Source organism: Lycorma delicatula, chromosome 8 (assembly GCF_047948215.1).
Source record: "Lycorma delicatula isolate Av1 chromosome 8, ASM4794821v1, whole genome shotgun sequence".
Taxonomy (NCBI): Eukaryota; Metazoa; Arthropoda; class Insecta; order Hemiptera; family Fulgoridae; genus Lycorma; species Lycorma delicatula.
Window position 1 is genome coordinate 10,462,218 of NC_134462.1, and position 13,227 is coordinate 10,475,444.

At 29.9% G+C, this 13,227-nt stretch overlaps 1 protein-coding gene across 1 annotated transcript in view; it reads right to left on the reverse strand.

The window, feature by feature from the left end:
- Nucleotides 1-13,091, reverse strand: part of ida (anaphase promoting complex subunit 5 ida) — a 45,517-nt gene extending 32,426 nt beyond the window's left edge. Inside the window, exons 1-4 of the mRNA XM_075373479.1 lie at nucleotides 12,884-13,091; nucleotides 11,547-11,668; nucleotides 5,249-5,459; nucleotides 456-756 (exon numbers count right to left, since the gene is read on the reverse strand). Of these exons, the coding sequence (XP_075229594.1) occupies nucleotides 456-756; nucleotides 5,249-5,459; nucleotides 11,547-11,668; nucleotides 12,884-13,010 (761 nt within the window). The 5' untranslated portion in view covers nucleotides 13,011-13,091. The remainder of the gene's footprint in view (nucleotides 1-455; nucleotides 757-5,248; nucleotides 5,460-11,546; nucleotides 11,669-12,883) is intronic.
- Nucleotides 13,092-13,227: the final 136 nt, after the last annotated feature.

Sequence of the window (13,227 nt, forward strand, 5' to 3'; positions counted from 1 at the left end):
AAGTTTCTTGACTAAGTGTTAAAACAATATCGCTGAGAACAGGTTGACTGAGCTTGCAACTAGCTGGTTAATCATATTACATATATGATTAATTAGTTCCACCATAGATAATTTGAGTTTTATAAACGTCAACATTGCAACCTTGATTTTTTACTTTGTTGGAACTATGTAAAAAAGGAAAAAAAATATAAATATATATGTTTTATTGCATTAATGATATTATTAGGATCAAGATGTTTCTCAGTTTGTAATGATGTTCAGCTACTGCAGTAGTTCATTTATTTTATTATTTATTATTCATTAATCAATGAATTAGATTGAATATTATATCTAATTGTTTTATTTATTTATTTTTTTAAATTTACAGTTCTAACTTCCACTACTGGTTAACATTAAGTAGTGAAAATAAAAATTTTGGAGAAATAATGATAAGAGAAATTTATAAAGGTTTTAACCTTTTAGAAATTGAATTTAAAACATGACTGCAATCTTGTAATAACAAATCAGATTGTTGAGTAGAACAAAGATCCATTTCTTCTGATATTTCATTTCTCATATCAACGTTTGATGATAATGCTGGAACTGGTGATTGAACTTGTATGGACCCAAGCATCATTGATGAAGCTGATGCAGAATTACCTTCAGATTCTGAATTAATTCCATTGTTTAGATAATTCTGAAATGCTTTACATGTACCAACAAGTTGAGAGAATGCCAACTTATCAAAGAATAGTTGAACTCTCCTTAAAAATACTCCTGAAAGTCAAACAGAAAAGCTCAATTAATAAGCTTCATTAAAAAGTAAAAATTATAAAGCACAAATAGATATTACATTGTTGTTCTAAGGAATGCTACTTCATGTAATTCAATAAAATTGTTGAGAAAAGTTGGGGTGACATCTCTGTGCCATTGCAGTATTACACTTTACTTTGTCAGGCAATATTATAGGCTTTCATTTACTATCAAAATATCATAATTTCAATACAGAATACCTCATTTTTCATTATTTTGAAAATAATTTTGAATATCTTTCTTCACAAATTAACAATATTCAGTACTAAAATGTTTGGGTCATATTTGTACATTTTATCTCAATATCATTAGTCAATCATCATACTTCATCAATATATGAAAAATATACCATAACATAGACATTTTTTAATCAATATTCGGATCAGTTAAATATTTTCACCTGAAGCCAGAGATTTTGAGAATCATAGTCCTAAAAAAATGTTTCGAATGAAAAAAAATCACAGTTTATTAGTTAGTGTAAAGAGATGCAAGAATGTTGTACACTGTCATGTTCTCATGCAATTGAATTTTATTCTAATACTACGGGGGGGGGGGGGGGGGGGGGTTTGTGAAAAATGTTTTTACGTTATCGTCGCCCAGAAAGCAAAAATATAAAATATAATAAAAAATAAAATAAAAATTTAAACTAAAATATTAAAAACAAAAAAAAATAAATAAAAAAACTTAAAATATTACTATATTTCTATATATATATATATATATATGCTGATACATTCAGTACAGATGCTAAAAGTTTATTTTATTCATTAGTTTACAAAAAAAAAATACAGACAATACAAAATGATTAACAGAAACAAGTCTCTTGACTAAGTGTCAAATACATGTGTTAAAAACATATCGCTGAAAACAGGTTGACTGAGCATGCAGCTAACTGGTTAATCATATTACAATATGTGATTAATTTATAAATATATTTTTTTTGTCTTCGGTCATTTGGCTGGTTTGATGCAGCTTTCCAAGATTCCCTATCTAGTGCCAGTCATTTAATTTCGATGTAACCCTTACATCCCACATCCCCAACAATTTGTTTTACATACTCCAAACGTTGCCTGCCTACACAATTTTTCCCTTCTTCCTGTCCCTCCAATATTAAAGCGACTATTCCAGGATGCCTTAATATGTGGCCTATAAGTCTGTCTCTTCTTTTAACTAAACTAACTTTGTGTGCCCACCGTCGATTGCTAATAGTGTTTTGACAATCATCATTCCACCAAGGAATGGAAAGACGTCTTGGGTTTCCCAATGTTTGTGGAATACATCAATTAGCATTCTCAAGTGTCAGGGACGTAAAAGAGATTAGTTCGTCAAGGGCGTCTGCACAATTGTCATACTGTGATGGGAAGACTTTATAGTAATAATTCCAATCTGCCTTTTCAACAATCCATCTTTGTGGCATTTTATCCTTTTATTCTCTTTTTATTGTGCAAGGTTGACACCAAAAGCAATAAGAATTGGCCTGTGGTCCCTGCCGTGAAGATTGTCACAAGCAGACCAATTAAGCGAGGGAGTAAATTCGGTGAACATAAGGAAAGGTTGTTGGACAGTGTATCAGATGATGAGGACATGAATGTGTACGACTTAACATTCAGTAGACAAAGGTCCAAGCCTTGTCTCACTCTGTTTATCATATTTCCTTGAGAGGAGCAGAAAGATGAGCCCCAGGAAATGGACACTGAAGTCTCCTACTATTAATGACAGTGATGGGATTTATGTGAGATTTGACATTTCTAGAGCATTGAACTCAGAGTTCAGTGAGATACAAATTAGATATGCAATTTAAAGGGGACTGAGATTTTTACAGCAACAGCAGGAATGGGGGTAGCTAGTGGTATCCTTTTAGCCAACACCTCATTCCGCATAAAAATAGGAACACCATCACTCTCTCTACTGTCTACAAGGCAGTTGTATCTCTCACAGATATAGCCTCTGAGTGTTACTGCATCTTGCTGCAATACATGCATTTCTTGGAAGAACATTATTAATGGTTTATGTACGCGCATCAACACTCTAACTTCTTTAATGCGGGACTGAAGACCTCTAATGTTCCACTGAATAATTCTCATAAATAAAGGTAGTTAGATACAGAAATATACAGATAAATATATGAAAAAATTAGTTGTAAATGATCTGGTTTTTCTTTTTAAAATTTTTTGTTTTAAAAAAAACTCTGATGTCCTGGGGTTGGGATCCCACTAGTATTAGTTTCACTAACTATATCTACCGACTTCTTAATCATCTTCGTTAACTCAGAAATAGCTGCAGTAAGTGAAGTAACCTGATTAGATAACATCTGAACAAGCTTTTTCAACTCACTGCAGGATCTGCACTGTTGGTTTCCTTCATTTACAAGTGTTTTACTTGGTGTTGTGGCAGCAACACCAAGTAAAACACTTGAGACATCCAGTTTAACCAGGTTTCAAGAGCTAAGTGTCTTTTTATATTCTCTTTGGGCAGCTAGGAAAGAAAGTTTTGCTTGGTAGATTTTTAGGATTATCTTCTCTTCTTTAAAACATGGGCAATCTCAAGATCGAGCTGAATGTGTTCCCCCACAGTTAACACATTTTTCTTCCTCCTGGCAATTGTGACCTTCTTTGGCACAGCAAGCAAAAATTACAGTTTTTGAACAAGATGTTGTGGTATGGCCAAACCCTTGACTTTGGAAACATCATCATGGGTTGGGGATGAAAGGTGTTTATATACCCAATAGTCTACCCAAACCAACAGGTAACCCACTTTAATCTTCTCTGGTGGTACTACAAAATTAAATGTTAATATAAGGGAAATTGTAGGTTCTTCCATTCTGTTCAGTTATTTGTTTCACCTCCACGACTTCCTAGTTAATAAGCTCATCAACTATTTCAGTTATACTCATCTTCAGAAAGTCACAGCAAAAGATTACTCTCCGGCTGGTATTTAGTGTCTTGTGGCATGCTGCACTTATGTTTATGCCAACCATATTGTTGAGACATAATAGAGAGTAACTCTGTGCATCATTAAAAGTTTCTATCAGAATCGTACTATCTCGTAATTTTCTGATGTTCTTCGGAGAACCACTTGAACCAGTTACAACTTCATTAATCATAAAGGCAAGACCTTCTGAAGGGAGCCAGCTTCTTGATTATTTTGAAGAACAACAAAATGAATATTTTTATATTTTAAATCTGATGCTTTACAATTTAATGTACTTTCTTCAGCAAGACTATTATCCTTGTCAGACAAAGCTGACCAAGGCCTTTTCACTATTGGTGACTTTTTCAGATAGACCACCAACCATCATAGAATTTATTGTGAACTTGAAATTTTGGTTCCACAAGAACTGGCGATATAACAGACCACTCCTCAGAGCGCATGCATACTGGAGCAAGAGCTAAATACAACTGGGTTCACCCAGCTGCCCAGAGGACATCATTTAATACTCACTAAGTACAGCCATTCACCCATTGAAATGATAGTTTCGACCTTGGTTATGGTTGTGTTTTGTAAGATGTCAAAACACCACCAAATGTAAATGTAAGAAGAAACAATGTAATACGTTGTTGTGTAGTTATGTAAGGGTATATGTTGTAATTTGTGTAGTGTTCTTGGTGTAGTGTAAGTATGTAGTATAAAGGCTGCAGAGACTAGGGCCATGGGGATACCAAGCCCCCAAAGTCTTAAAAAGTAAGACTCCCTGACGGGGTAATGCTTATGTTGACAAAAAGAAAACATAAATACATTTTTACATATATTTTTAACTTATTTATTTCAATATTTTAATTTCTCTGAATGTTGGCAGCTACATTCATAAATAAGCAGCTACATTGATAATGCCTATGTGTGTATATATATGTAAGAAGAATTTTTACTCTTTCTGCTATAAAATGCTCTGTTGTCTAAAATTTTTACCAATTTTAATAATAATAATTAAAAAAACCATTTTGTGGAGTTCCCTGATCGGTTTTAAAAAGAATTTTATTAATAAATAAATATCCTTTTATATCTAAAGATGCAGATATACTCTCTATCATATTCCAGCTATAAAGAAACATCAGATCATAAAGAGTAGTGGTTTATAGTCTCACCTGAGATCTAAAATTTATCCATCAGACTACAAACTACTGTTCTCATGCCTTCTTATTTACTAATTCTATTGCAATATCAAGGGTTTACAGTGGTAAATTTGTGGTTGAACTGTTAAGTGCAGTTTTGTAATATAATTAACTGAACTACTTGTAATTCTACATACACAATCCAACATAAAATTTCTTTTAAAAAATCAGGTAGTTAAATGGCACAATTTATGCTGTCAGAGCTGTAAATGGTTCAGTTAAAACAGCAAACATGAAACACAACTGAAATCGTCAAAGCTTTGTTCACTTACAAAATATCACAAAACAACCATACTATGACAACTTGTTTAAAAATAAATTACCAATGAAAGTGTAATATATCTTACCAGTTGGGCTGCTTTTATTTATAAGAGGCACAATGTTAGCCGGTTCAACAATAAAACGACCCAAACTAAGAATTGTATCCATAATACTACCTACATCTTTGTTTGCTAAACTAATTAATTCTTTTTTAAAATTTTCTAGGTGCTCTGATATTAATGCATATTTTCCAGACTCTAATATTTTAATTAATTCACAGTACTCCATATCAGGACACTAAAAATAAAGAAATCAGACACAGTATTAATAATACAAGTAACACTTTTTTAGTTTCACCCAAAGAACTATATATTTCTTATAAACTTATAAATATTATTTGTCTAATACAACTTAATCAGGTATTAAAACCCTGTACTATGTAATAAAAAGATATATAAAAATAGAAACACACATACACACACAAAGTGATTTATTCAAGCACTGTTTACACTAATGCTAGATTATTCCCTAAAGCAATAATTTAAAGTATGCAACTTTAATTTTTTTACATATATAAGAATAGGAAAATGCAATACCAGAACTCTTGATTCATCCTTGGTTCTCTCTAAATGTTGCCAAAGTAATATACTGGCAAGAATGTATTCAATTTCAAAAAATTCAATTACTACTGTACCGTGAATGAATAAGCACCAAATATTTTAATTATATGGTAAAATAACATGGCTTTTTTAATCTATTCACATAACTGTATACTTTTTTATTAATGTGAATTTTAAATTGGGAATAGAGAACCATGTTTACTTTTGTTTTTAAATGTACATCCACCCAATACATTTACAATGTGGAATTTTGTTTTTTGTTGTATTTCCTTCATATCTCTCTAATGAAAAATTAAAATTTAAAGTTATATTGAAAAAAAGGACGTTTGTGAAAATTAACTTTTGACAAATCAATGGGAAATTCTTTTTTAAATGAGTCTACATCATCAAATTCATAAAATTTTGCAAAAATAATCTCACATTTATGAAAAGGGTCATATTCTATTTTCAAATGTATTGTTTTACAATCATCTTCTATAATGTAATAAAAACAATCAATTTCAGATTCTATTTGCATTGGAATACACTCATCCAAATCTACATAGGTTGAATTTTTAAATCTAGGTGTTGAATTTGGTGAAATAATTTTATTTACGAAGCTTCATTTTTGGTGTCTATATAAAAGTTTATTTTTAAAATTCATTGCAGGTAATAGTAGGTTTTTTGAATTCTGTATAAAATTAACAATTTAAAATATTTTAAATTCAAATAGACTATTGAAAGTAAATTTTTACACAAATATTGGCAAGTTATCGAAAAACGCTGTTTTTTTTTTTACATTTTGCCCGTTAGAAATTGTTTTTATACTTTTGTTGCCTATTATTCACAAAAATTAGTCGGCCCGAATTCGGCCCAACAAAATACCCTACATAAAGTGAATCCAAAGGGTACAAAATCCATTATTTCTGGTTAAATTTAAACTTTTTCAATTTATTGAAAATATTAAACATTTTTTCAAAAAGTTGAAAATATTTAAAAATAATATTTTATTGTTGATGGAAAAATTTTATTTTTATATAGAATCAAATGACTCTATTTGTTTTTTTCTTTTCCTCTGTAATTCTTTGTATATTTTCTTTAAATAATTTATATGTTGTTATAAAAAACCTTTTCTTATTCTTACCAAATAAATGACAATGATCAAATAAACTTTGCACCAATTCATCTAAGCTATAAGATAGAAATTGGTACGAATCTATAAATCGGTATGATATTTCATTCTTGAGTGTTATAGATACAAGTTTTTCACTGTTGTTTGCAATAGAAGAAATTTCAAATTATCCTTCAATTCACTCAGCGCCAATACACTATGATGTGAATCGTAACCGCGTAAATAATGAACTACAACTGGAATAAATGTTTCATGTTTAAAATTTAAATTGCAGTATTCATGGCCCGGTCCAATAAATTTACCACTTGTATGTGAATGGTTACACGGGTTACATTAATTTCATCTCTATATATAACACATTTTGTATCATTTTCAATTTTTTTATCTTTTCCTCATAATACACTCTTTATTAGTTGACAATTCCTTTTTGAAATATTCATATTTATTACATAAATCAATGAGAACTTTTCAACTACCTTGTCATCATATGTAGTGGCCCTGTATAATTTTGATTCGACAATACAACAGTTTACATCGATAATTACATAGCAATATCCAGATGGTTTATGGGTATGAGTTTTTGTAGTATTACTAGTACCCGGTTCGGGGTTTGCAATACGGTTTGGAATTATAAACGATTCGAAATCTGCATATATAACAAACGGCACGGGTAATGTTGAAGAATAGTTTTTAAACGATACTACATTTCCTCGTCTACAATTCTCTCCTACACCAATCCATTCCTTTGGCATTGTAATTCTCTGAACCTTTCCTTGTTTACAATCTTCAATACGTTTTGCAAACTTTTCTTTAGCTTCCCTTTCACTTGACCAAGATTTAAAACAATACAAACAATAGGGGCAATATTCGCATTTTCTACAACTTTTATTATTACCACTCAACATCCTTGACAAACCATTATATTCGTTTGTCATATTTATTAGAGTATAATGGGAGCGAATTAATTTAACATCGGTTAATAACAATAACCAAACGACATTTTTTCGATTATTATTCACACGTTTTATATATACATCATTAAAATTAAATGATTCTTCGATATCATAACGCAAGACATTTACACCAATATCTGGGTTTTGTGCTTCAAATTTATCAATATCTTTAACACAAACACGATATTCTATTCCTTTCATGTTTAATCGATTTTCAAATTGTTTATAGAATGAAACACGACACTTATTTATATTACAAGGAAACAGATGTGCTAGAATTGACCATAAAAAACATTTTTCATCATAATTTTGTACATTTATTATAGCGTATTTTTTTAATTGAGCTTTTGGTGGATGTAAATATGTACTTTTACCCCCATAAAGTGGATCGAATTCTGATATTGAGAGATCCAAGCTTAATATTTTATTCATAGCTCATCCGCTTCCTATTTGAATAAATCATTCAAAAGATTCGTTTTTTCATAGGCTTGTAAATACTACTCATTCAAGACGGTTGGATTTTCACGTACATTTAAAGCAAATAGAGTGCTGCTGTGCAAGTTAACTGTACAAAAATCGCATTTATCACCCACACATTTTTCCAACTCTACAACGACTAAATATTTAATATTGTCTCCTTTATATTTTTCAACTTCTAATCTTATAGCGTTAAATACCACATCTTTCATAGTCATTAAAAATTCATAAATATCTACAAAATTTTTTTCATCAACATTCCACGAGTGTTTTATTAAAGAACCACCCATTGCTCGTTTTGTATTTGGTATTTGAATATGCAACATAAATTCAAAAACAGATATTTCTTTATTTAGTTTGTTTCATTTCAAAATATTGTTCAATGAAATCATCGAAAGCGCTTTCAATAGACAACTTATTTTCCACGAAAAGTTTTATTTTTTCCAATTTTATTGATTTATATTATATATATTTATATTTTATTATTTATTTTCCACATGAAGTAAATAAATCTTTATTATATTCACACATTAATTGCATAGTAAATGGATTAGAAGTGTATTTTTTATACAAATGTTCAATATCACCACTTATATTGTGTAAAAATGTAATTAAATCATACTTATTGGACAGATTTTTGTAACAAAATACTAATTTACTGGCATTGTCAATTCGTTCAAAATTCATGCTCTTATTTTAATGAAAATAATTTTAATAATGATGTGTTACTGTTGTTATGCTGGCACAATCTTCTTTAATGTATTGAATAATTTACTTGGGTTTAATGCTTTGATCCCGCTTTCGCTGAAAGTAACGATTCCCGATTTTTTTAAATTAATTTAAGTGATTAAAACTGTTAACCAAGCGCATTTTCAATTCATTTCACCATCAATTTCAAAAAACGTTGTGAAAAGGGCGTAACTCGAGAACGCTTGAGATTGATTTAATTAAATCAATGGACAGGCAATCCCTTCACAACCTATTTCCAAGATCCAACAACAAAAACACTGATGCATACATCTCTTGTCATAATTTCTGACTGTCTCACACATGACAAAATAGCAGTGCACCTTTTCCAGAAATATTTAATTGGTTTCATGCAGTCTCATTTTACCATAAATCCAAGCGTGATCTACTACTACAGTGATCTACTACAGTAGATCTACTACTACACCGTACTACTACTACTACAGTGTAGTACTACAGTGATCTCTCAATACAGAAACAGACTCAATTTTGTCAACCTCTGTTACCATGAATTAGACTTTGGGATCAAAGCAGGGTAACATTTTTTTGCCACATCTCATAGCAAAAAAGTGCATGTGATGGTATGGGAGGAAATGTTAAAAGACTTGCAGCTACAGCAAGTCTTCAAATATCCTACAATGACCAGATCATGACTCGACAGTTATATGACTAGGCAAATGGACACACTCAGTCAATATATTTCCATTAAAGTACAATTGAACAGCATAAAGGAGAAGAAGAGGCTTGAAAGGGTAGAGCAATGACAGCAAGAACTAAACCAGGTACCACTGAACAAGAATCAGGTGCAAGTGAGGTTGTTTCCATTTTTTAACTCAACAGTAGTAAGAACAATAAATATTGAGGATGATCTTGAATTTACAGAAATGGTTGGGTTCTTGATTTGCAGATATGATGGATACTGGTGGATGGGGTGTGTTCTAAACTCAAATGAGGAAAATCAAAAAATGAAGATGAAGTTCTTACACCCATGTGGACCTTCACCTTCCTTCTACTACCCAGACTTTAAGGAATGTTCTTAATGTGTAAAGGAGTGATGCTATTTCAAAAGTAGATCCAGGCTATATCCAACAGGAAGAGTTCTCAATCTCTCAAAGCAAGAAATGGACAATGCTAACCAGAAGTGGTAAAAAGAAGTGTACACTGTGTAATTCTGTAAATATATTTGGAAGCTATACAAATTGCAGTTAAATGGTGAGTACATACAAGTTTATTATTTTATTTCACATGATCACATTGCAATCCCATTATGAAATGTTTACCATATGCACAATAAACACTTCAGGAAGCAAACAATTTTTTTTTCAAATGTTTAAAAAACACACTTTTGGATATATTCAAGATCAAATAAATTTTTTGGTTACCTTGAACTATTAATGTCACAAAATCTTTCCAAATGATACATCACATGAAAAGCCATTCCAAGAGCTTTAAAATGACACCAAATTGAGCTCTCTAGCTCTTACAAGCTGAGAAAATTAATCTTTTGTAATTACTTGAACTTTGCTTTTTGCAATTTTTTCAGTGCTTTATGAAGTCCTACACAAAACTGATGACTGAAAAAAGTATTTTTTTGCATCACTTTATAAATCTGATCAATCCTGTGAATTTTGTTGAAATTGGTGATGATCAAGTTATGTGGCTTGTTGATCTGTCATGGAATGACCCAATTCAAATTTGAAGTCCCCCCCCCCCAAAACACTATATAAGCTAATTTAAGTTATTTCCTTTTCTCTTTTCAGTTCTGAATTATTAGTCTAATTATTTGTATATTATGTTAGTACAAGTCAAAACTGTTATATTGTGTTAGGGTATTTAATATGCCAGCCTCCGTCATGCAAGTGAAAGCTTCTTTTTTCATCCGAAAAAAAGTATTTAACACAATATATGTATGTTGTACACATGAGGGTTTTAAAGGTTTTATTGTGAATTATTATTCAGATTCAATGTTGAAATATGACTATATTATACACCTACAATTCTGCAAAAGCATATCACTGGTGCCTTTACCCTTTCAAAATTTGAACTGCTTTATTATCTAAATAAAATGAATACATTTTTATAATAGTATTGAACTACAATGATTTAATATAAAAAAAATTTAACATGACAAGATGATCTATATATCTTTAAAAAAAAAAAACGTAAGAAAATTATATTTTTGCTACTGTTTCACAGTTATGAAACATTGTAAAACAAATTAAAAGCTAGAAAACCAATATATCATACTCAACAACAATGAAATAGTTGAAAGAAATTTTACAAAACTTCAGCACAAAAAAAAATTAAAGTAAGCAAGTAAAATTAAATTATATATTATTATGGTAATTGTTTCCCCAAAATTAAATTAAAAGCTCTGATACTATACTTTGATTATTAATTTATCATTAGTCTCTATAAAAAAATTAACAAAAAGCACTAAAGCAATAAAACTTATGATATAGTACTATGCGCTTACTTGTATTAACTTTAATATCAGCATACAAAAATCTCTTCGGTGTTGGGGCTCTAAAGTTACTGGGGAACCATCATCAGTTTCATTCATTCCATTAAAATCATTTTCTAACTGATTGTTATTTTCTGTAAAAAAAGTTAATAATAAAAAAAATCACAAAATAAACCTCAATACTTAAATAATAAAACAAATAACCAGCCATTGAAAAATTAGAAAAATATTCATAAAAAAGCACAGGATGAAATTATAAACTACTTGTCCTCATATCTTTAACATCTGAATAAATTAATTCATATAATTTACTACTTTAGTAATAAAATTAAATGACTTTAATAAACTCACACAATACATTAAAATTTAAAGTGCATGTTTTAAAAATCTGACAGTCCATTTCTGAGTTTTATCTTCAAGCTTTCAAATAGTATTTAATCAGACTGAGTACATTGTTTATGTCAGACTTTATGACAAAATATAAGTTTCAGATTTTTCAAACATACTGATACCATGGCTTCTGCATTGAAAACATTTTTATAAATTTATTAAAAACATCCTTTTAATTTAATAAAACAAATCATATAATGTTGTATAACCAAAAAGTATTTTCTAACCATATTAATCACGATATGAGGTGTTTTTGATATGTTTTTTAAGTGTTTGATCAGTCAGATTTGTCTTTCTCATCAATGGGCTATTGAAATATAGAGAACATCTGATTTAAGTCATACTACTTGTGAGTTATGGAGTACATCTAATTAATTTATCTTTAAACTTCCCTCTTAGTTCAAGGAGTAGGTTTATAAAGTATCATGAGTCATTGTATACCTTATATTCTGAGAGCCTTATTTTAGGTGATTCTAACTCACAAAATAAAAATCCAGTTGTTTTAAATATTGAAGAACTATGTATCCTAGTATTTTATATTTATTTGGGCTGAATGTTACTTTATTAACTTTAATGTTTTCTATTTTGAACGTTTTTATGAAAATAAAAGGCTGGGTGCATCATTTTTTGTTTTTATGTAAACAGAAATAATTATAATACAAATAAGAAAGTATTTACAAATCTTTGTTGGCAGTTTGTACAATTGATTAACTGGGCAATTAAAGCCAGACGTACTTGCAAATAAACCAGTACTGTAATATTTCAATTATGGTACAATAAATACAACACAAAAAAATACTACTATAAAACTCTTTTAAGTATCAGTCTGATAATAGTAATAAAGTTTGCTAGTAATATTATAGTCAGAATAAAGTAATTTAAGAAAGACGTTTTCTTTAATGTAGATGATATTCAAATTTAATAATTAAAAAATTTCAAGCAGAAAAAAGTAGACTTACTTTTTGTTTTCAACAAACAAAACTCTTGGATTAGAATAGAAACTGATATTTTGTGGGGGGTAATATACTCTTTTAAAGACTGGTTCAATAATGGTCCACCAAAATGAAATAAATCCTTCACCGGCATCGCGTAAAGAGCTCATTCACAACACACTTTACTGCAATATTATAATACTGTAAACACACTGTTCAAACTAAATCTAGTTAACAGCTGATCTATCAGGTGAATGGCAAATTAACGACAATCAATTTGGGATTTATTTCTAACAGGTAATAGTATTATTAAGAGAAATTAAATTTTTCATACTTAAATAACAGAATTATTCTACAAGTCTGCGAATGCT